The sequence below is a fragment of the Hipposideros armiger genome, unplaced genomic scaffold, assembly GCF_001890085.2.
Source record: "Hipposideros armiger isolate ML-2016 unplaced genomic scaffold, ASM189008v1 scaffold_32, whole genome shotgun sequence".
Classification (NCBI taxonomy): Eukaryota; Metazoa; Chordata; class Mammalia; order Chiroptera; family Hipposideridae; genus Hipposideros; species Hipposideros armiger.
This window is the reverse complement of record NW_017731382.1, coordinates 526,415-548,345: the sequence shown is the minus strand read 5'-3', so window position 1 is coordinate 548,345 and position 21,931 is coordinate 526,415. Positions and strand designations below refer to the sequence as shown.

At 62.6% G+C, this 21,931-nt stretch overlaps 2 protein-coding genes across 3 annotated transcripts; both read right to left on the bottom strand.

Moving 5' to 3' along the window:
* Nucleotides 1-145: 145 nt before the first annotated feature.
* PTK6 (protein tyrosine kinase 6) lies at nt 146-10,028 on the bottom strand. 2 transcript variants are annotated; one of them, XM_019637381.1, is made up of 9 exons: nt 8,864-10,028; nt 7,946-8,081; nt 6,716-6,837; nt 6,212-6,372; nt 5,473-5,626; nt 4,775-4,936; nt 3,528-3,709; nt 2,078-2,231; nt 146-1,879 (listed from the first exon to the last, which is right to left on the bottom strand). In XM_019637381.1, exons 1-9 carry the CDS (start codon nt 8,988-8,990, stop codon nt 1,692-1,694), a joined length of 1,386 nt encoding a protein of 461 aa, XP_019492926.1. In that variant the 5' UTR covers nt 8,991-10,028; the 3' UTR covers nt 146-1,691. The 2 variants fall into 2 exon arrangements, with proteins under 2 accessions (XP_019492926.1, XP_019492927.1); XM_019637382.1 differs by lacking the exon at nt 8,864-10,028 and having other exon boundaries at nt 7,946-8,175.
* Nucleotides 10,029-10,372: 344 nt separating this feature from the next.
* SRMS (src-related kinase lacking C-terminal regulatory tyrosine and N-terminal myristylation sites) lies at nt 10,373-18,134 on the bottom strand. The gene is made up of 8 exons (XM_019637189.1): nt 17,770-18,134; nt 14,205-14,326; nt 13,295-13,461; nt 12,527-12,668; nt 12,276-12,434; nt 11,641-11,822; nt 11,383-11,539; nt 10,373-11,131 (listed from the first exon to the last, which is right to left on the bottom strand). Exons 1-8 carry the CDS (start codon nt 18,132-18,134, stop codon nt 10,938-10,940), a joined length of 1,488 nt encoding a protein of 495 aa, XP_019492734.1. The 3' UTR covers nt 10,373-10,937.
* Nucleotides 18,135-21,931: the final 3,797 nt, after the last annotated feature.

Here is a 21,931-nt window from a genome sequence, read left to right as displayed (position 1 = left end):
CCGTGTGCCTGGCACCAAGTGGCAAATAAACTAGCAGCCAGCAGCCAGGGGGTGCATGTGAGCTGTGTCCTGAGGCCAGTGGGACAAGTGCAAAGTCCTCTCAGCCTCCTCACTTTCTGGTGGGCGTGGGGAGCTGGCCTTGCCCCTGGGCCTGCCTGAGTCTCCTTGTTGGGGGGCTGCCTCTGAGGCCTGGCTCACATCCCCCCAGTGAGCTCCTCCAATGAGTGTGGCGGGCGCCTAGAGAGCAGGCAGCCCAGGAATTGGACAGGCCACTAAGGTCAGTTCTCTAGGCCACTGGGAGGCTGGGCCCCTGGATGTGGGTTTGGGAGCCATCAGCTGGGGGACCCAGGACCCCTGGAAGGACCTTGATGAGTCCCCCCTCGACATCAGGGAGGGAAGTAGGGGGACAGGACAAAGGCTGTCCCTCCCATCCGGTGTAGGGCAAGCACTGGGCCATGCTGTCCCCAGGCACCTTCCTGTAAGGTGTCACCTCCTCTAGCCTCCTGTAGGATATCCTCTGGGCTGAGTACCCTAATCCTTGGGGATCAGGTCTGTGGCCTCAGGCACCCAAAACTAAGGTTGAGGGGTAGGGAGTGCAGAAGTGTTCCAGAGGGGCCTTCCCACCACAGGCAGCCCAGCTCCGAGCAAAGTCCAACTCTGGGAGCTGGGAAGGGTGGTTGTGTCACCTGCCTGCCACCTTGTGTCCACTTGCCTCCAGTGACCCAACAGAGAGACTGATCCAGGTCTGTTGGCCAGCTGAGGGCTCCAGGAGGGGGCAGCTTAGTGTGAGGTGGGGGGTCTTTGAGGGGAGTGGCTTTCACTGGCTACTGGGTGGGGCTCAGCTGGCCTGAGGGAGCAGCCCTCTCCTGCTCCCCAACCTCACTCTGCTATAGAAAGCTACATGAATCCGTTCCAAGGCAAGTGCAGGCTTGTGTCCCCCCACCCCCCCAAGAATGGCAGCCTCTGTCCTCTGCCCTCAGTGTGTCCAGTCGGGGTGGGGGCAACCTCACTCGGGCTCCCCCTGCAGTCCCAAAGCTGGTGGTCAGTGCTGAGGCTGGGTGGTAGGGGGTCCTTGATCCCACCTCCTCAAATGGACCTGGGGTTTGTGGAGGGGTGTTGCCTCTAAGGATAGCCTGAGTCCCATCCAGTCTTTGGCCACAGTGTCCAGACAAGGCCCCCAGATCCTCTGATGACAGCGGCTGATTGCTGAGGCAGGAAGATGGACAGCTGCCTTGGCCCCAGGGTAGCAGGCAGCAGTGACCCACCACCAAACTGCCCATCTGCAGCATACTGGGGAGTCCATGCCCAGCCCCAAGTCTGGAGGGCAAGTGGCCCAAATGGCAGGGAGGGTGCAGCCAAAGCCCAGTCCCCATTATGCACGGCCCAGGAGGCCCATCCTGGGTCCCAGCTGAGCTGGTGAGCATTAGTCAGCACCAGGGGTGGGTCCACTCCCTTTGGAAAGGGGCGGCCCTGTTCCTGGGAGGTTCCAGAGTTGGAGTCTGCTGGGAAGACGAGCACTTCCCAGGAGCTGGTATTTTGGAGGGGCGTCCCCAGCCCCCGTAGCACAGAGGGCATGTCCCCTGCCCCAGGACAGCGGCCCTGGCTGGAGGAGCGGAGGAGCTGTGTCCCGCCTGGCTTGGGAGCTGCCGCGCCTTGTTGCCAACTCCAGTGCAGCAGCAGGGCGGGCCCGGCTAGAGCGGGTTCTCGTACCTGGTGAAGGTGGAAAGCTTCTCCCGCAGAACCTTAAAGCAGGGCCTCTGCTCAGGGTCCCTATGCCAGCACGACAGCGTGAGCTTGTATGCGGTAGGCGGGCACTCCGGGGGGCAGGGCATGCGGTAGCCTGAGTCCACCCTCAGGAAGGCCTCGTGGTTGGACATGCCTGCAGAGGCAGGGCAAAGCTGGGAGGCCAGTGCCCACCGGCCTGCCCCGCCCCAGGAAGTGCCCTCCCATCACGCTGCCTTTCACAGGAAGCTTCCGGCCAGGCCCTCCCTTCTGCATCCCACACACACACTCAGAATGGTGCCCAGGTGACAGCCCCCTCCCACCCTGCCCACAGCTGGGGACACGGGTCCAGTACCTGCATAGGGCATCTGACCCCTGCTGAAAATCTCATGGAGGAGAATCCCAAAGGACCAGACGTCAGATTTGATGGAGTAGTGTCCTCGGGAGAGTGCCTCAGGAGCTGTCCACTTGTAGGGGATGTTGCGGGCGTGGGAGAGGTAGACGTCCTCCTGCAATCAGACAGGCGCTGTGGGGGCTGCCTGCTCCCAGCAGGGGGAGCCAGTGGGCACTCATGAACAGGCTCCCACGTGGGAGATGCTGTCCACCTGGGATGGTCGGGCGCTGGGCCATGTGGGTGCAAAGGAGGATGGGCAGAGCTGGGAAGTATGGTCACAGCGGGCCCAGACGTGGGTCAGCGTGGGCCTGAGTAGGACAGTGATGCCATGGTGGAGCCCACAGACATGTTCAAATTCATGAGTTCACGGGAGATGCCAAAAAGGCCTGACCACCACTGGACAAACAAAAAAGGTGGAAGAATCGTGCTCAGCCTGCCTTCCCACCTGACCTGTCACTGCAGGCCACTGAGTGGAAGAGGGCAATGACTTCCTAGAAGCCTCCAGCTTACAATGAGGCAAGAACCACAGCATGAGTGTCACCCAGGGGTGAGGGGACCCGGACGCTGGCCACCAGCACTTAACGTCAGGAAGAAAGGCAGACCCGCCTACCTACCAACAGACCTCACCCCAGAGGTGGCAAAGGGAGACGCAGACTGTGGGCTTCGCAGGAGAGATGGAGTTTCTCAAAAAGTGAGTTTCGGGGAGACTTAGGCATTCCAGCAACTGTGACACATGGGTCTGCTCAAGGAGCAGGCAATCCATGGTCTTTGCAAGGATTTGGAAAGTGAGCTCTGAGGGGACACGTGGTGACTTTGAGGAGGCCATTAGGTTTTAAAGGTGTGCTGTGCTATTGTGCCTGTGCGCCGATTTGGAGTCCTCATGGACATGAGGTGTGTACATGCCAGGAAGACGGGGGAGGGGGCCGTGGGTGGGGCTGTTTGGCCACGGGACCAGAAGGCTAATTGCACAATTCTGTCCGCATTTGTCTGGGACATGCTTGTAATAAAAATTTGGCAGGAAGGCATTGAGATGTTTGCCCTGAGCTCACAAACCACTCCTGGCCTGCCCCCTGGTTGAACCACAAGGAGCTGGGGCAGTGACACCAAATAAGCAAATGAAGGATGGGTCCCTGCCCCTCCCCACGGCCAGGGACCCTGGGCACTGGGCCCACCCACTCAGCAGAGACTGGCTCCTCCCCAGCCTCTGGACATCTGTGTGGCTTCCCTTTCCTCCTGTGGTGCCTGGACCTGCCCCTCCAGCTCTGAAAGGCCGGCCAGCAGCCTCCTGACCCCAACCCCTCCGAAGGGCAAGGCTCTGGCTCCAAGCCAACCAGAGCCTCAGCCCTCAGCTTCCTGTCCTTGCTGGGGGGGACCCCAAGGGAAGCCCTGCCCCGCCCTCCAAGGGCCCTACCTTGATGAGCCTAGCTAGCCCAAAGTCCCCCACTTTGCAGATGTTGTTCTCCCCGACAAGGATGTTCCTGGCAGCCAGGTCCCGGTGGATGTAGTTCTGTGACTCCAGGTAGCACATGCCCTCGGCCACCTGCGACGCGATGTCCAGCAGCTCCGACACAGGCAGGACTTGCTCATCAGAGTCTGCACAGGCAGGAAGCGGAGGCCAGGGTCAGCGCAGCCTCTGTGCCACACGCTCTACTGGCTCCTGGGCTTGGGAGGGCGGGGCAAAGGGCGCGTGGCCTGATTTAAAATGTGGACAGTGAACCCGCCAATGCCCTCCTGGAAGGCAGCTCTGTGCCAGCCCACAGGCGGTTCATACGCACCCTGGACACTTCCCTCTGGGGACCTACACTGAAGCGATGAGAATTCAAAAGCATAAGGACTCAAAAAGATTCCACAGGCCCCTTGCCAGCTGGACGCAGCACACCTATGTAGGCGTGTGCTCGCAGCGACCAAACTCCTGTGTACAATTTTACATTGAGAGTTTTTCAAATGTTGATACGAAAGCACATCCCCAGGTCCACACATCACATACTGGATGTCACTTCTCCAAAGCACGTCTCTTCCTGTTTTAACATCTGAAACTGGGCTGCCTTTGTGCCCTCACCTTATCGGCAGTGACTGTCTGGTTTGAGTGTTAAAGGAACTCATGGGGCTTCTTACAGATGGTGCCTTTGAGTCAGGAAGACACGTGTGTGCACACGTGTGACTGCACAGGTGTATGCATGGGTGTGTGCATGTGTGTAAGTCTGTGTGTACATGTGTGACTGCACACGTGTAATGTGCAAGTGCGTGTGTGATTTCAGGTACCAGAAGGAGGGATGGCCCTTATAGGAAAAGAGAAAAGCAGAGACAGCCACGGCCGTGTGTTAGGAAGCCAGTGGGCTGGGCGGGCCCCGCCAGGCGCTGTAATAAAATGGCCTCAGTTAATTGTGGGTATAGGAATCACGAGTGGCTTTCCTTGTCTTATTTGTGCTTATCTGTGTTTTCTCAGATTCCTGTAATGAACAGATGGTACATTTATCACAAGGAACACTCCTTAAACAGGAAAGGCCTGACAAAGGCATCAAGAGATTCCTGGCCGTGTTGTGCATGGCGTGGGGCGACGGTTTTCTCTTTCTTTGTGTGTCTCCCTCGTCCCCTCCAGTGAGCATGGGTCACCCGTATCCCACGAAAGGAGCCCGCGTGCCATTGCCGCCCGCTCACCGCGCAGCAGCTCCAGCAGGCTCCCCTTGGCCATGAGCTCCGTGATGATGTACACAGGGTCCCCCACAGACGCCACAGCATACAGCGCCAGGATGTGCTTGTGCCGGAGTTTTTTCATGGCCTGGACCTCCGCCTGGAACGTGTGCTGGTGCAGGAGGTCATCTGCGGGGCAGGCAGCCTCGGTGGGAGTGTCCCCAAGGAGACAGAGAAGGAAGGACAGCCCCTACTGCCGCTCTCCAGACCAGGGTGCCGGGGCAGACGCAGCCCGGTCCACGGCCTCAGCACCTTCCCTGGTGTCTCCATGCGGGGTCCGCGTGCCCACCCTCTGCTCCCACCATGCACTGGGCCCCTGATTCCTGAAGTGTGGGGTCCTAACCCCCTGGTGCTTCCCAAGGAGATTGTACAAGAACCTTGTCAGAGCTCTAGTGATTTTAGTGGCTCTCCAGCCCCATTGAGATGCAACATTCCCTTTCACAATAAATGCATTTAGGTGAAAACTTTTACAATTGAGGGAAAATGTCACCTCCATATGGCTGTGAGTGCCACATGTGGCACAAGTTAGGGCAACGTGTAGCACAGTGGCCATCAGAGCCCCAGGCTGGCTTGGCCCCCACCCCAGTGAGCGAGGCCAGAAGTCCCTGTTGGTGGGGCTGCAGGGGCGGGGTGGTCAGGCAGAGCCCTGGCCAGGGGCCACTCACCTCGGGCAATCACCTTAATGGCCACCCGGACCTGGTCTCTCCAGAGCCCCTCGAAGACCTCCCCGAAGTAGCCGGACCCCAGCTTCCGGCACAGCGTGAACTCCTCCCGGGGTCTTTCCCAGTTGGCACAGTGGGGCAGGGGCTCTGGCTGGTGCTGGACGAACACAGGCCAGGGTGTGTGCTCATTACCCATCCATCCTCCGGGAATTCCCTCTGACCCCAGATTGGCCCCTCGTCAATCCTCAAATGTAGGGGTGTGGTCAGCTTGGGAGGGTCCCCAGTGTCTGACATGTGGCCCGGCTCTGCCAGGGCTGCCCTCTGCTGTGTCCTGCAAACACCACCCTCACCACCAGCTCTGGGCCAGTGGCAATAGCCCAAGTGCCACTCAGACAAAATTGTCCAGCTGCTGGCTGGGGCACATGCCTCTTGTCTCCTGGCTCCCAGGGGCCCAGAGAGACTCAGAACATGGCAAGAGCACCTCTGACCTCTGCTAGCCCAGGGGTAAGAGTGACCAGGCAAAGGGGGGCTGTCCCCTGCCCCGCCCTCTTGATCCCATGACCAGCTTCCAGGCAGCCAGAGGCCCCCTGAGTCCCCGCCAGCCGGTCAGTGTGTCAGGACCCACGCTCACCCTGTGTGGCCCTGGGGGCCTGTGTCATTGAAAAGAGAGGGCTGTAGGTAGGCAGGGGTGAGGCAGGGTCTGGCGGGGTGGGGGCGGGCAGGGGGAGTCGGACAACCCTACCTTCCTGCAGGGCAAGGCCAGCCTCAGGCCGTGGGACAGGCTCTGGGTCCTGTGGTAGTCCACGAGCTCGGGCAGGCTGGAGAAGGACACGGCCTCATGCAGGTGCAGCCGGCCGGCCCACTGCCAGATCTTGTAATGCCGTACGGTCTGCCGGTCCCGCACTGGAGCGCAGAGCACAGGCAGAGGGGACACGCGTGAACAGGCATTTTCCCCCCCAGAGCCCCCACCTCTCAGAGAGGAGCTCGCAGGCACATGCCTGGCGCCCTGCCCTGTGGCGTTCCCAACATTGGAAGGAGTAAACCCAGGCCAGGACCTCAGGAACAAGCCCCCCAGGTGGGCTGGGCCTCAGAGATCCCTGGATGGGGGTGGGGATGTCCTGGACGTAGCAGCCGACAGGAGGGACAGGCTAGAAGGGCCCGGCTCTCTGCATGCAGGACGGAAGGGTTCGGGGGCCAGGAGACCCAAAGCCACGCAGGGCGAGCCCGCAGACCCTGGAGACTGTACCGGAGAGCACGTAGTCAGCGCCCAGCTTCTCGCTGACCCTCACCAGGAAGGCCCCCTGCTCATTGCCGTTGGCCTGCAGCCAGTACAAGGCTTCCGAGCGGGAGATGCGTCCGAAGAACCACCTGGAGGGAATCCAGAGTCCACGCTGACCCCACTCGGAATCCCAGCCCTCTCACCTGACCCTCTGCCTTATGACCCCAGCCCTGCCCCACAGCCACCCTGATACCGTCAGGGCCCCCTTCTTTGCCCATCGTACACCCCAAATGTCCCAAGTGGCTGGTTCTGGGTACCAGGAAAGGCCCTAGAGACCTGCAAGGGGTGTGCAGGCAACTGCCACCACCCTCCACCTTCCCACGTCTCGAAAGTTGCTGGTTCTCGGGCCTCAGCGCCCCGCCTGCAGCCGTGCCCACCCTGCACTATGCCGTCATGGGACCCCCGTCCCGAAGCTGTCCTGTTTCTGGCTGAACGTGCTGACTGTTTGTTTCCCTTCAGAAGGCAGGAACCTGGCACGCAGCAGGTGCTCAATGATAAATGTGAGAGACACTGGGCTCCAGGAGCGCAGGCTGGCTATGGGGACCCTTCCCATCCAGACCTCAGAGGAGCCACCTCGGCTACAGTGGGCACGCCCACGGCAGGCTGCCCCTTGTTCAAGCATCCTGGGCAGCCCCTCAGGGCGGCCACTGCCTCCTGGAGCCACCTTGCCAGTGACAGGGCAGCCGCAAGGGTGCAAGGAACAGACGCTGCAGCCACACCCCAGAGGGGCATGTTGCAATGACCTTCCTGCCTGCTCTAACTAGGTCACACATCTGGTTTTGGTTGTTGGGAAGGCGAGTGCATCTCGGCTCCCACAGGCCCAGTCCCGCCTCGGACTCCTGTGAAGACCCTGTCACGGTTGACCAGCGGCCCAGAAGCCCCCCGAGGCCCCTTCTGCACGCTCTGAGTCCTGGCACCACGAGGTGACTGCGGGGGAAGGGCCACACACCTCTGCTGCTCAGCATCCCCAGGTGCTGACACCCAGCCAAAGGCCCTGCAGCACTTCCGGGACGAGGATGGTGGGGTGCAGCCCGACCGAGGCCACAGGTAGATGGGGCCATGTGTCCCCCTCTCCTGGACCAGTGCAGCACCCTTCCCCTCCCCCAAGCCCAGCCCAATGGTGCAGCAGCCCTGCCCTGAGCATTTGAGGGGTTGCAGGGAGCAGGGGCACCTTGGAGAGGACGCAAGGACACTCACGGCTCAGACTGCACCGTCTCCTTCTCGGCCAGGTAGTTGTGGGGCACATAGCCCTGGCCCAGGGCCCTGCCCGCCGCGTCCAGCCGCGTGGCCCACCACCACTCTTCCTCCTTCCTGGCCACATGGAACAGGTCCCCTGCCCGGAAGCTCAGCTCTTCATCGGTCCGGGCCACAAAGTCCCAGAGGCCCACGTACGTAGGGCCCAGCTGAGCCTGGCCCCGGGACACCATGGCAGCTGCAGTGGCAGGACCAGGCCACCTGGCCTCCCCGCCTGTCACCGGGCTGGCTGTGAGCACTGGCAGTTGGGGTCAGCCCTGACAGGCCACCCCCGCCCAGCTGGGGAGCCAGCCCACTTCCCTGTGACGAGGCGGCCTCCTCTGGCACCCTGGGCTCCACCCCAAGGGCCTGGCAGCCCCCACCTGTCCTCCTACCCACCAGGGCCAGCCGGTCAGTCTGGGCACTGTTCTTGCCCACCTACCAAGTGACCACGTGGCAAGACCTGAGCCCGGGGAGAGGAAGGGCACAAGGACCAGTCAGACAGGGCCCTCCTGGGGTCCACCTTAGGTGGGCTAGAGGACAAGGGGAGGGACCAAGGCCCATGGACGTCACCCTCTTCCCAGTACTCCAGGACCTGAGCCACTGGGCCTGAGCCAGGATGGACGGACAGCAGGCTGTCAGCAGCGTCACTGCTGGAAGCCCAGGTGGGCACTGCCTCCCTTCCCTCCCGGTCCCTGCACGTCCTTCTCACCACGGAGCCCACCTCACACCCCCCTGACCACTGGCCTCCCAACAGACAGGAAGGGCCTGGGGTGAGGACCATGGATTGGGGTCAGCCTGGAGCCCAGGGCCTGAGAGGCGTGCCAGGGACTCTGCGCCCAGACAGGAGGACTGAGAGGACAAATGACCACTGAGCCCTACCTGCTGGCACTCTCCCTTTCACTGAGAGGAGAGGCAGGAGTCTGTGCTGTTCATCTAGGCCGCAGACATGCTGTGCCGACTGGGGAGAGGGCAGCAGATGGGAGGGACGGCTGGGCACCGAGCCCATGTTCAGGGGACCTCACATGTCTCTGGGCGCAGCGGTGCCTGGGGTTTTGCCCGAGCCACACCAGGAAGCAAGAGTTTCAACACTGGGCATCCCAGCCCCTCCCAGAGGCTCCGTGCACAAACCTGCCCGGCGTGTGGCTGGGGAGACACCCAGGGTGACCCCCACGCACACCTGCCTCTCTGGCCGGTCGCCACGCCCAGCACATTCCTCTCCGAGGCTGGCTGCCTGCCTGCCCGGCCTGCCCACGTTCACCACAGCTCCAAGCAAACAGGGTGAGCCCTTCAGGGTGACCAGAGCCCCATGGTCCCAAGGACCGAAGGGGCTCAGCTTGAGCCCTAACCCTCTGGGGCCCACATGCCCGAGCTTGCCCCTGGGCTCCCCCAGGACAGGATGGAGCGGGTCACGGATTATTTATTCCCCGGGGTCCCAAAATGCTCATGCCAAACCCTCCCGCCCCCACCAGCCTGACATCGGAAGATCTGAGGAGCTCCCCGCCTCCCCCCACTCAGCCCTGACCCACAGCCAGACGGATCTGGGCCCGGAAGCAGCCAGTTCCGACCTCCTGCCTCGGTACTGCCCCCACTGGCGACGCCCCCCCCACCGCCCTCCCAATCGGGAAGCCCGCCACCATCACTGCCCCAGCCCTGCGCAGCCCCAGCTCTCTGAGCAGCCCCTGCACTCAAGGGTCCCAGCTCCCCGCTCCACAGGCAGGGCCTCTGGTCAGCGATTAAAGCTGGCCCTGAACTGTGCACGTTCCCTCCAGAGTCACTGAGCTGAGGGTTACCATGCATGCCTCCAGCTCTTTTGTCCCCACAAGCCTTCTGGGGGGTGAAGGTTGAGCACCCCAAAGGCAGACCCCACCCACACAGTCCCCTGCCCCTCCGTTTGTTCACCCATGGTAACCTGGTGACGGCAGCCGGGCAGGTGGACACTAACGGTGCCTGGCCCACCCGGCTCCTCACTTGGGGACGTCAGCTGTGGCCTGAAATCAGCCCGGGTGGGAGCAGGAACTCTCTGAACACGCTGCTTCCTTTTCCCTGAGAGCTGTTTGCCTCCCAGCTGCCCACACCCTCAGCACCCACCCTCCACCCCAGCCTGACTGCACAGCCAGGCCGGCACCGCTGAGGCACAGACGCGGTGCCTCCCTGACCTTTGCCCCACCCCCAGAAAACCAACCACGAGGGTCACCCACCCCCCAAAACAGCCACTCAGACGCCGACCTGACCTTGCTGTGGTCTGACCCAGCCCCGGCTCTGCCATGATAAACGAGAGAGTGGACCACCCAGTCAGCTCCAGCCTCTGCTCTGGTTCAGGGGCGGGAGGGAAGGGGGCGGTTGGCCCGCGTGTGACACATCTTCCTGCATGTGTCTGAGTCACTTCATCGTATTTATTGAGTGCTGCCCCCCTGTATGCACAGGGTCGCACACAGGCAGTGGTGCGCCCCTGGGAGACAGCGGCTGCGCCCAGCATGTGCCACGTGGGGCCAGTGCCTGGGAGCCGCAGCACCAATGTGGCCCCAGGGGGACTTGGGAGAAAATTGGGACGCACTCCTGTCACTTTTGACCTTGGGAGGGAGTTGCAGGGGTTCAGGGCAGCCGGCAGTCCCAGGCAGGAGCGATCTCTGCCCAGGCCCAGGGCTTCTCCGTCCACAGTCTTTCTGAGGCTGGAGCGAACACAGGCTCCACCCAGCCTTCTCTGCCGACCCCCACCCTCCAGGGACACTGCCACTCCAGGCAAAGGACGTCAGCTCCTCTCTCTCCAAGTGTGTGTCTGCCTCGTGTACACGTACATGTGCGTGTCAGTGCGTGAGGCCCATGGCCAGGAGCTCTGTGGGCTGGCGGCAGTTCTGGACAGTCCGACACCCCTGTGTGTGTTGACGGCAAACGTTATCCTGAGGGGAGGCCCAACAGGGAGGAGAGGCCTAGCCCTGGTGCCCAGTGCCCCTGGTCACGTGAGAGTGGGATGGAGACGCCTGTAGATGGTGCCCAGCTTCTCCTGCAGCGTGGCGAAGGCCGGCCGCTCCTCGGGGCTGCCCTTCCAGCACGCCAACATGAGCACGTAGGCCTCGGCGGGGCAGGCAGCCGGGCGTGGCAGCCGGTACCCCTTTGCGATCTGCTGCAGTGTCTCATGGTTGCTCATTCCTGGGGAGGGCACCAGTGAGAGGGGCTGGCAGAGGCTGCCTCGGTCCTGCCTAGGAGTCACTGTGGAGACCGCCCCAGCCCTCACTAGACCCTGCCAAGTGACAACCTTGTGGCCTGGTGCCCCTTGCAGGCTGAGCAACCCCCAGAGCAGGGAATGCCTCCTCCCTCGGGCTGGCTCCCACGCCTTCTCCCTCAGACTACACCTTCCTGGTGGAGGCCTGCCCCCCTCCCCTGGGCTGCGTGTGGCTCACCTTCGTAGGGACACTGGCCGTAGGTGAACACCTCGTACAGCAGCACGCCAAAGGACCAGACATCCGACTTCTGGGAGTAGATTCGGTAGTTCGCTGCCTCAGGTGCTGTCCACTTGACAGGGATCTTGGAACCGCTGCTCGGGGAGTAGATGTTGTCCTGGTGAGGGGACACCGGTGGTGGGTGGGCGGAACGGTGCCCTCCCCTGCTGGCTGCTCCATCTCCCTGCGCAGGGTCAGCAAGCCCGAGCCCAAACTGACCTTGAGCAGCCGGGCCAAGCCAAAGTCAGCCACCTTGCAGGCCAGGCCGTCGCCTACGAGCACGTTCCTGGCGGCCAGGTCCCGGTGCACGATGTGCCTCTCTTCCAGGTAGCTCATGCCGTCAGCCACCTGACAGGCGAAGTCCAGCAGGACAGGCGGGCTCAGGGCCCTGCCCTCGGGGCCTGCGGGGCGGGCCGACAGTCAGGGGGCCAGCATCTTCCCTGTCACTTCCCTCTGTGCCTGTTTCCTCATCTCTGAGACTGGGTGAGAACAGCGCTGTCCGCCAAGGCTGCGGTGGGCACTGCGCAGCCCCAGAGATTGTTTGGGGCAAGCTGCTCCCAGGCCACTGGCCTGGGCCCCCAACACAGGCCAAGGACAGAGGAGGGCCAAGCGAGGGAGGGGCTCCCAGGCCAGGCCGGGTCCACACTGCCCCTGCTTAGAGGCTGGGGCCCCTGCTTGCACTCCCCCCAGCCTGGTACCCCACCTCTGAGTGCCCCTCCACAAAGCTCAGGCCTGGCTCAGACCAGGGGCCCAAGCCCACTGTTGGGCAGAGCCCACTATCGCCCCCTGGGCCACGCTGAGAAGGGGCAGGTGTCATTGTCCCCTGGGCAGGCAGCCAGCAGGACAGCACTCACTGCCCAGGAAGGCCTGCAGGTTGCCCTTGCACATCAGCTCCGTGACGATATACACCGGCTCCCCAGCAGAGCACACGGCATGCAGCCGGATGAGGCGCTCGTGCCGCAGGCTCTTGAGTGTCTGGATCTCCTTGGCCAGGTCCGCAAGCTTCATGTCGGCTGGGGCAGAGGGTTCCGCTCAGGACCCACCCACACCTACCCACCCCCACGAGCGCCCCGCCCAGGGATCAGGAGGGCAGGGCCTCACCCACCTGATTTGATGACCTTGACAGCCACGGGCACGGAGCCGAGCCACAGGCCTTCCCACACCTCCCCGAAGTAGCCTTCACCCAGCTTCCTCCGCAGAGTGAACTCGGAGCGTGGCCGCTCCCACTCGTCCCACTCGGGGGGCTGCTGTGGGGGTGGGGGCACTCAGTGCCTCTGCCTGTGTCCCGGGCAGAGTGGGCAGTTTCTCAGGGGACCAGGCCTCTGCACCTCTGCCCCAGCTCACACTCAACACCGGTCCTGGCTGGGGCGAGGAAGCCAGGTGCTGACCCCTCCACTCCCCGGGCCTGGCCCAATTGCTTCCAGATATAAGTGACACCTTTGCTGGAGGCGAACATCCGCCCACAAATACTCACTACTGCCCCAGTCGAGCTGTCATTACCAGGCCAGAGGAACTGGGTTGCTGCCCCGGCTCCTGCCCTGGTCCCTTGGCAGGACCGCTGGTCTGGGACGGTGATGGAGAGCTAGGTAGGGCTCCATTCTGTGTGTGGACCGCCTCCCACACTTCCACCCTGGGCCTTCCCCAGACACCTCCCCAAACTCGCCTCTGCCCTCCTCACCGCTGCGCTGCAGAGCTGGGCACCCCCCACCCAGGACTCCCCAGAGGCGGAGCTGGGACACCTGTGACAGCAGACCCGACCTGGGGCAGGGCCCCAAGCAGAGCGTGGCGAGTGTGGCAGATGTGGGCCCCCAGGCCTTGCCGGGCTGGCCCAGCGAGGGGCAGCCAGGCAGGCGTGGGGGCGGGACGGGCTCACCGGGCGCACACAGGGCTGCAGCAGCGGGTTTCGGATCAGCTTCCAGTTGGCCTGGTAGTAGGTGAGCAGCTCCTCCAGGTTGGGGAAGAGGCGGCCCTTCTGCAGGTAGAGTCTGCCATCGGCCGCCGTGGAGATGCGGTAGTGGCGGACTTTGGCCTGGGCCCTGACTGGGAGGGGGCAGAGATGGAGGCCGTGCCCCAGACCCTCCACCACCCCAACCTGGTAATCACCACGACCCTCCTCGGGGCCTGCAGGCCCTGAGACGGCAGGAGCTGCCTATTGAAGGTGGGGGTGTGGGCAGCTGCAGGCCAGCGGAGCGGTGAGGAACCGGGAACGGGGCTCCTGCCAGTAGGGCAGAGTGGGCACTCGGTGAGTGAATGACGAATGAGTAGTGACTGAATAAGTGAGTAGATGGATGAGTATGTGAGCATGTGAACGAACGAGTGGACGGATGAGTGGATTGGTGAGTGGATAAGTGAATGGATGAGTTGATGGATAAGTGAATGGATGAGTGGATGAATGATTGGATTGGTGAGTGGATGGATGAGTGGATGAGTGAATAGATGAGTGAATGGATGAGTGGATGAGTGGATGGATGAATGGATGAATAGATGGATGAATGGATGAGTGGACAGATGAATGCGTGGACAAGTGGATGGATGACTGGATAGATGAGTGGATGGGTAAGTGAATAGGTAAGTGAATAAGTGAATGAGTGAGTGAATGAAGCAGTGAGCAAACACATGAGGTGACCACCAATAGGCGCTGTCAGGCCTGAGGTGGGGCTGCGCATGGGTAAGGAACTGGCGCTGCCTGGGGAGCAACCACCCAAGGTGAAGAGTGTTCTAGCCTGGTGGGGGCTGGACAGCATGCCTCAGTGGGGCAGGGGCGTGAGGGGCTGCCCTAGTACCTGAGAGCGAGTAGTCCCCCTGGCTGCTCTCACTGGGCCGAATGAGGAAGGCCCCTGGGGCGTTGGCTGGGGACAGGAGCAGCTGCTGGGCCTGGGTTCGGCTGATGCCACTGAAGTACCAGCTGCAAAGGGCGGGCATGGCGGTCACCAGGCAGGCCCAGCCCTGAGTGACCCTGTGCCCATACCCCACTCTGTGCAGGCTGAGCCCCGACTATCCCCCCATTTCTCAGGGAGGAGGTGCCCGTGGTGCCCAATGTGAGGTCCTGGCCTGGGCTCTGTGCCTGCTCTGGTCCCAGTGCTCAGCCTCCAGAGCTGTTGGGGACTGGACAGGGGGACTGCTTGGGCCACCATGGAGCTGACACAGCCTCCAGCAGTAACCTGTGTCAGATAAGAATGCCCACTCAACTCAGCCACAGGATTTCCATTAGTCCTGCTCATAAAGTGACAGCCAGCCCTGGCCACAGGCTGAACCCGTCACACTCCATACTGCTGAGCCCCTATGGGGGGGGGGGTCCACTGGGAACCAGGGGCCCTGATGATGCCCAGGTGTATGGGTTGAGCTGCAGGTGTGGCCTGGAGGAGCATGGAGGCCACCTGGCTGGGCATGGCCCACGTGTGGGGATCGGGGGAGCGGGCCTGACTCCTGGGGCAGCTGGAAGGCCCTGGAGGAGGTGCCAGGCCAGGCTGGGCAGGAAATCAGGCTGGGAGACAGCTGCAGAGGCTCGAAGCATCGAGAGTCCACCCCTGAGGGGCCTGCGCAGCACCAGCCCAGGGCCCCCCGCACGTGCGGAGATATGCCCTCCAGGAAGCCAAGCACACTGAGGCCACGCCGAGGGCCAGGCTGGTAGGAGCTCCCTGGCACCCACTCCTCGGTCTGCACAAAATTCCAAGATACCAGGAGCCCTCACACCTGAGCATGGGGTGGGCTAGGGCCCTCCTGGGGCTCCCCCATCTGAGCCCCCATCTGGGCCAGCAGTTCACCTGAGTTAGGCCAGCTGTGGCTCCCGGCCCTACCCCATCGCCTGTGTCTGTTCCCCAAGGTCCTGATGGGGAAACCTCAGACCTAAGTCAGCTTCCCACCGTGGAGCCTCCCACTTCCTGGGGGTTCTGGGGACCCAGTGGAGGAGGCCTGCCCCTAAAGGGGAACCACAGATGTGAGTACAGCCCCTCATTGACCCTGAGGGGAGATCACAGGTTCTCAGAGAGCCTGGGGTGCCCACAGAAAGACTCAGAGTGAGTCAACACAAGATGGGGGTGCCCCAAAAGAGAGGACCAGATGGGCAGAGCTGTGCAGTCCCAGGCAGGCGGATGCTACGAGGGCCTGGGCGAGGGCAGGGCCTGACAGGAAGAGGGCGGAGAGAGACTGTACCGGAACAGAAGACCGCCACCACCGTGCGAAGCTATGGGGAGGGGCTAAGAGCCTACATGGCCAGAGCCCCGGGGCTGGGCTGGGGCTGGAGAGAGGGAGAAGCCCCAGGCAGAAGCAGAAGCGGTGGGGTGCTGGGGGTGTGGAGAGGTACAGGTGTGAGAAACATCAGGAGAAACATCAATCAAATCAGCAGCCAGAGCCCGCAGTGAAGGCTCAGGGACATCGGGGCCTTGCATGGGTCCCTGCAGGCTCAGGGATATGTTGACTGGCGAGCAGGGCCTCTGCAGCCAGGCTGTTTTCTGGGGGCTGCACTGCCAGCCAGGAGAGCCTCTCAGGTGTGAGGGGTTCCAGCGGACCCTCCCAGGACAGCAGGGCTGTGGGGGATGAGGAGAAGCAGAGGCTCCCCCACCCCCAGCCCTTCCCTGGAGCCCCAGGGCCTGGGGGTGGGGCTGAGGCCCTGTGCACGCCCTGGACTGCAGGGATGTTCTTGGGGTCCCTCCATGAAGCGTGGGTCAGTGGTGAGACAAAACTATAGGACCCTCAGCAGCTTGTTAGCAATGAGGCCCCACTGTGAGGAGCCTCACCCACCCATCCGGTCTGGCCCAGGGACAGCCAGCCAGGTGTCTGGAGCTAATGACCCTGTGAGTGTGGTCAGCCCTTTCATCTCGAGCCCAGGCAAATAGTCATTAGCTCTTCCTCCTAGCAGCCCCTCCCATGCCCCTAGCCCTGCCAGCCTCCCACAAAAGATGCTCCTGGGTTTGTCTACACCTCGGGTGACTGTGGACCCCCTCCCTGTCAGCATGGCAGCTTGGTCCCAGGCATGGGGTGGGGGCCTGGCGTCTTCTAAGAGGGCACCTTCTTGTGACTCAGGCTCAACTCAGCATCTGCAAATCCCCCAGGAGCCTGGGAGCCCCAGGCAGGACCCAGGAGGCTGGTGATGCTGAGTGGGGCTGAGACCCAGAGCTGATCTGCAGAGGACATGTCCAGAGCTCAGGCCTGGTCCAGCTGGGTGCAGGACCAGGGGCTGCCATCAGGGCCTGGGCAACAGGGCAGAGCAGCCTGGCTGGGCGGGTAAGCCTGCCTTGGCTGGCCCTGTTTACCAAGCAGCTTCCTGCTGTTTTCACCCAGCATACTGCCTCCGTGCATGCTGGGACTAGGGGACGGCGTCTGCCCCTGAAGGCCCCCTAGCCAATGCCCCATCCAGGACCGCAATGGCCACAACAGCCGGGCTGACCCACTGCATTCAGGGGAAAGACAGGCAGAGGTCAGGGCCAGGGTTTGGGTGAGCTCGAGGCCCATGGACCATGCCTACCGCCATAGGGCAGGGCCGTGCTCAGAGCTGGCACACAGCTGTGCTAGGAGGCTGCCCTGTCTTATGGACTTGGGTCTTGAGCCAAGAGGTCACCTCTGAGGAGCCCTCCTGAAGAGCCCTCACCTGCTGTCGTCTTCGCTCTGTGATCACAGACCGGAGTGCTAACAGCCAGGTGTCCATACCAGCCACTTCACGCCCGTGGACTGCCCCAGCCCTCGGGGACTCAGGCGCTCTGAGGGGGATAGGGGGCTCCCCCTCCCACCTGCGTCTACTCCCCAAACAAGCCTCTTTGGGAGCAATTCCAAAGGCCAAGGTCATGTCTGCCCCATACCTGGCCCAGTGCAGGGGAGGGGGGGCTGGGTGAATGTGGATGGGTGAAAGCGGCAGGTGGGCACACCTCTCTAACCCAGTTTGTCACCTCCTCACCCCCAGTCACCCCTCACCCCCTCACAGCACAAGGAAGCATATGATGGCCTCTCTGCACACTCGTATTCTCACTGGGAGATCCAGGACAGGCGCCGTATTCACCTCTCAGCCCTGCACTCCAGGCCCTAAACCCCTGCCCTCCAAGCAGTGACCACTCAGCCATTGTTGTGGACTGAGAGCCCCTGAGAGTGCTTAACGCCTGGGCTGAGTCCCTGTGTGGGAGAAAGAGGGCCTGGCCAGGGTCCCAGCGTGACCTCCATGCTGCCTGGCTGCCTGCCAGGGCATGCACACATGCTGTCCAGCTGACCTGCCACTGGAGCTGACCAGGGCACACAGTCACTGCTGTCCGTGCAGCATGCTGTGTGCTCGTGCTGGACATGAGTGAGCCGATGGCTGAGCGGCGGTGCCCAGGCTGAATCCTGTGCTGGTTCCTGTCTCCCAGAGCAGGTGGTACTCACAGTTGGTCTGAGAGCGTGTCAGGGGTGGCCCTGGCCACGTATGCGATGGGCACGAGCCCCATGCTGGGCTGGCCAGAGAGCCTGCGGGCAAAGATGTAGTCGCCCTCTTCCTTGAGGGCGTAGAGCCTGTCCCCGCGGCTGACACTCAGCTCATCCGTGCATCGCGCGGTGAAGTCATACAGCGCCCTGAAGAACTGCCCAGGCACCGCCGGGGAGCAGCAGGGCTCGGAGGCGGGGGAATCCAGCTCAGCGTTGGTGTCGGAGTCTGGGAAGCCCAGGGTGCTGTCGTCTGGCGTGCCTGCCGGCCAGATCTTGTCCCAGAAAAAGGATAGGAAGGCCAGCCGCTTCCTGAGGAAGTGCTCCATGCTCCCAGGGCGTCCAGAGCCCGGTCACCACACTGAGCCCAGAGCCCTGCAGGGGAGGGGACTTCTGAGAGGAAGAAACTGGAAAGGCCGGTGGGACGGCGAGTGTCAGGGCTTCGCTGAGTCCATCCCTGCTGGCAAGGGGTGTGCGTGACAGGTCACTCCAGAGGGCCCCCTGCCCACTTCCGGGCTATTTTGAGAATGGGTTGGGATGCAGGGTGGCCCTCCAGCCCCCCGGCCACACATCATCCGTCCCTCTCCTTGACCTCTAGGGAGCCTTGTGGGCAGGACTTGTTCTGGGCTGCTCAGTCACTTGGGGCTGGGACAGGAGCAGCCCTGGGGCAGTCTGGGGGGGGGGTCTTGGGCAGCGGGGAAGGCGGGGCAGCCCCCTCTCTCCCCCACCTCCACCCCTTCCTCAGGCCCAGGCAGGAGGGGGTGGCTGCCCTGCCAGGCGGCCAGTGTGACAAGGGGAGGAGGGTAGCCCTTGACCTGAGTCCTGCCCTCAGAGAAGCGGGGTTTCATGAAGGGGGCAGCCGCTGGGCAGCACCAGCCATTAGCTGCCTAGCAGTGCACTGGATTTGTGTGGAGAATTGCCTGGTTGTTCAAATGTTGGCCAAATCTTTAACATCATAACATGTACAACCTCGTGCAGGACAGAGCTGGAGTTTCTTATGGGGTGGGGCTCAGTAAGCACATAGCGGGGAGTGAGAAGGTGGCGTAACTTCTGGGCCACCCTGGGGGGGAGGCTGCCCTGACCTCCGAGCCCGCTTAGAGACATGGACGGGGTGATGGAAGGGGTGGCACGTGAGTCCCACGCAGGTCCCGCACCCACCCCTTCCTCCTCCCTCTGGACAGCACCAGGCCCCCTGCACACTGAAGTGAAGTGCCCACTGCCCAGGTCAGCCTGTGCCTCAGGAGAGCGGGAGAGTAAACCTAGGCAGCCTGGCTCCGGTTCTGGGGCAGGGTTCCAGGGCGGGTCCCGGGTCTGTGGGTGGTATCTCAGCCCGGGTAGCTTGCTCCTTCTCCCCGCAGCCCAGCCCCTTCAGCTCCCTGGGTTATCATTGCGTCACATCCTTCTTCTGATGGCTGCAGACCCTCCTGCCACACCCCATACTCAATCAACGCCAAAACGTCACATTCAGTGAACGGGCCCAACAAACGCTACAAGTGTCCATCCACCTGCCCCTGAGAGACAGCAGACCCTGGTCTCTGGGACGCACCCTGGGGGCTCCCTGCCACAACTGGGGTAACAGCTTGGACCATTTGCAAACTGTGATTTGGCACCGACCCTCACCATGGGCTGGAGGAGGCAGGGGGCCCAAGGCGCAGGCACCATGCAACTAAGGCGCCTCCTGTTGTGGGGGTTGAGAACAAATATTTACAAACACAGAATTAGGGGAGGCCTGGAAGGGCCTGCAGCGCCCACCCACCACCTGCTCCCCTGTGTGTGCATTTTGGGTTTTTATAGACGGCTTTCCTTAAATCCCAGAGGTACCTGGCTTCTCCTCCTAGGAACTTCTGACATACAGGCCAGAGAGGCCTCCTCAGGCCTTGGGAGGGTCCCGCTTATGCTGGCCCCTCTGAAGTCAGCACTCAGAGCACTGGACACATTCCTCCCTCAGAGCCAGCAGGTCCGGCCTCTGGGACTCAGCACGGTCCTCTGGTGGTCAAAGCAGGGGGGGGGGGGGTCCTCCTCGGTCCTCTGGCCTGGCCCCCTTAGCCTCACCTCCTCCATGAGACCTCACCAAACCCAGGGCTAGGTGGGGGTGGGGGTGTGCAGCTCTGTGAGGGGGGTGGGCCCGGACAGCTCTGGATGTGGTCAGGTGACTGGATTCAAGCCCTGCTCTCAGACTCACTAGCCACATGACAAGGAGCTGAGCTGTCTGTGCCTCAACGTCCCCGTCTGTGAGAGTGCTGAGCTCACAGCGGTGTCATGGTACTCAGACCAGGTCTGTGGGCTGAGGAGGGGCCGCCCTTGGCATTCGGGCTGAGGCTGACAGCCCAGCGTCACCATGCCATGGGTTCACATGTGTTCTGTGGAGGGCACACAATGGGGGTCTCTGGTCCAGATGCACCCCCGCCCCAGGGCTGCGACCTCTTGACCAGCAGGCTCACCAGCCTCAGGGCGCCAGGTCTGCCAAGGGCAGCAGAACCCAGTGGCTGCAGACAACGGGCGAGACAGAAACAGGCTGGCCTGTGCCTGGGAACATCGCTCAGGTAGGAAGGACCCACTAAGGGTGCACACGGCCAGCCCTCGGGAACTACACTGAGCAGAGAGGCTGGTCCCCAAGGCTCCACCCTGCATGATGCTGTTTATACGAAGCTCTCCAAAGGACACAATTACAGAGATGGACCAGAGTAGCAGTGGCCGGAGGCGGAGGAGCCACAGGGTTGGTGAGGGAGTGGGTGTGGCTACAAAAAGCGAGTGGCGGCCCTGTGGGGACAGGGCCGTCCTCGTCCTGCCTGTTGACTGTCAGTGCCACTACCCTGGTGTGATCTTGCTCGGCAGTTCTTAAAAATGGGCAAAGCGTCCATGGGGTCGCTGTGTGGTGTCTCACAACTGCGTACCGTTTACGATTACCTTGAAATCAAGTTTAATTTTTTAAAAATTAGCTGATGAACAAGAGAGAAAAAAAGGGGGTGGGGTCAAAGAGACGGCAGAGGTCCAGGATGTGCCCAGAGAGCGAGGGGCTGCTGTGGGTGGCAGGGCTGGGGCCATCTTCCTCCCTCTGCTTTGCATCACCTCCCCATTTCCAGGTGCCAGCCTCTCCCCCCTCAACCTTCAGACAGCACCGCCCTTTCCAAACAAACCGGCCCTGCCCCTCAGAACCCTTACAGCAGCAGCAGCTCTCGTTTGCTGAGTTAGGGCTCAGGGCTAGGTGAGGAGGGCGGACACGGCCATGGGTGACTGGCTAGGGGGAAGAGTCCTCCCAGGATGGGGTCCTCAGGCGGGTGGGGGTTCACTGGGGGCAGCTCTGGCTGCAGAACAGACTGTGAGGGGAGCTCAGGGACAGATGCCCATCCTGGAGGGGCCACCACTGACCTCCGAGGGGAGGAGATGGGATGGCCAGGGCAGCTCTGCCACCTCGGTCCTCCCCAGGTGGGCCAGGAGCGCCTGGGGTGTCAGGCTGACCACTGCCGGCGGGAGACCCTGGCTGGCCGTGAGGTCCCAGAGGTCCAGAGCCCAGTTGGAGGTTACAGGTAGGGCTCCAGAGGCTGAGGACACCTTTGAGGGACTCCCTAGAGTTGGGGAGACCCCCATCTGTCTAGAGCTGGGTCAGGGACACCCACCTGGACAGGAGTGTGGGAGGGGAGGCCTGGTGCGGGCAGAGGCAGGGCTCCTGTCCCTGCTGTCCGCTCACTAGGGTGACAAGCGTCACCCACCTGCCAGTTCACATGGTCACCGGCCTCTGGCAGCTCCACGCAGGGGTTCGGGGCGGCGCTCGGCTGGAGCTGGAGCAGCGGCCGTTAGCAGGTTAGCAGGTTAACCCACAGGCACCGCCCCCACCGAAGGTCCCGCAGGACGACTCCAGGCTGGGGCCTCAGCGCAGAGGGGTGGCCGGCTCCAGCTTACTCCTGTCGGTGGATCCCTACTGCGAACCTGGCTTTCAAACCACCGCGGGGGCTCCCAGGTCGGGGCGCTGGTCGCGACGTCCCGGGTCCCCAGGGAAGAGAGCGGAGCCTCCGGACAGTTCCGTCCAAGCCGAGCCTCGGCCGAGACTCGCATTTCCTTCCGTGGAGGTCCTGGGACCAGAGAGCGCAGCCCCCCAAGTCCTGAGACCCGACGGGCGGGCCTTCCG

Coding starts and splice junctions, on each gene's coding strand:
- SRMS (XM_019637189.1), bottom strand. CDS start 18,134: ATGGAGCACTTCCTCAGGAAGCGGCTGGCCTTCCTATCCTTTTTCTGG. Junction 13,462..14,204: donor GGGGGACTACTCGCTCTCAG/GTACTAGGGCAG, acceptor GCCCCCTCCCAG/TCAGGGCCCAGGCCAAAGTC. Junction 11,540..11,640: donor GCTTGGCCCGGCTGCTCAAG/GTCAGTTTGGGC, acceptor TCCCCTCACCAG/GACAACATCTACTCCCCGAG.
- PTK6 (XM_019637381.1), bottom strand. CDS start 8,990: ATGGGCTCGGTGCCCAGCCGTCCCTCCCATCTGCTGCCCTCTCCCCAG. Junction 3,710..4,774: donor CCTGCTGGAGCTGCTGCGCG/GTGAGCGGGCGG, acceptor CTGCCTGTGCAG/ACTCTGATGAGCAAGTCCTG. Junction 1,880..2,077: donor GGGTCAGATGCCCTATGCAG/GTACTGGACCCG, acceptor CTGCCTCTGCAG/GCATGTCCAACCACGAGGCC.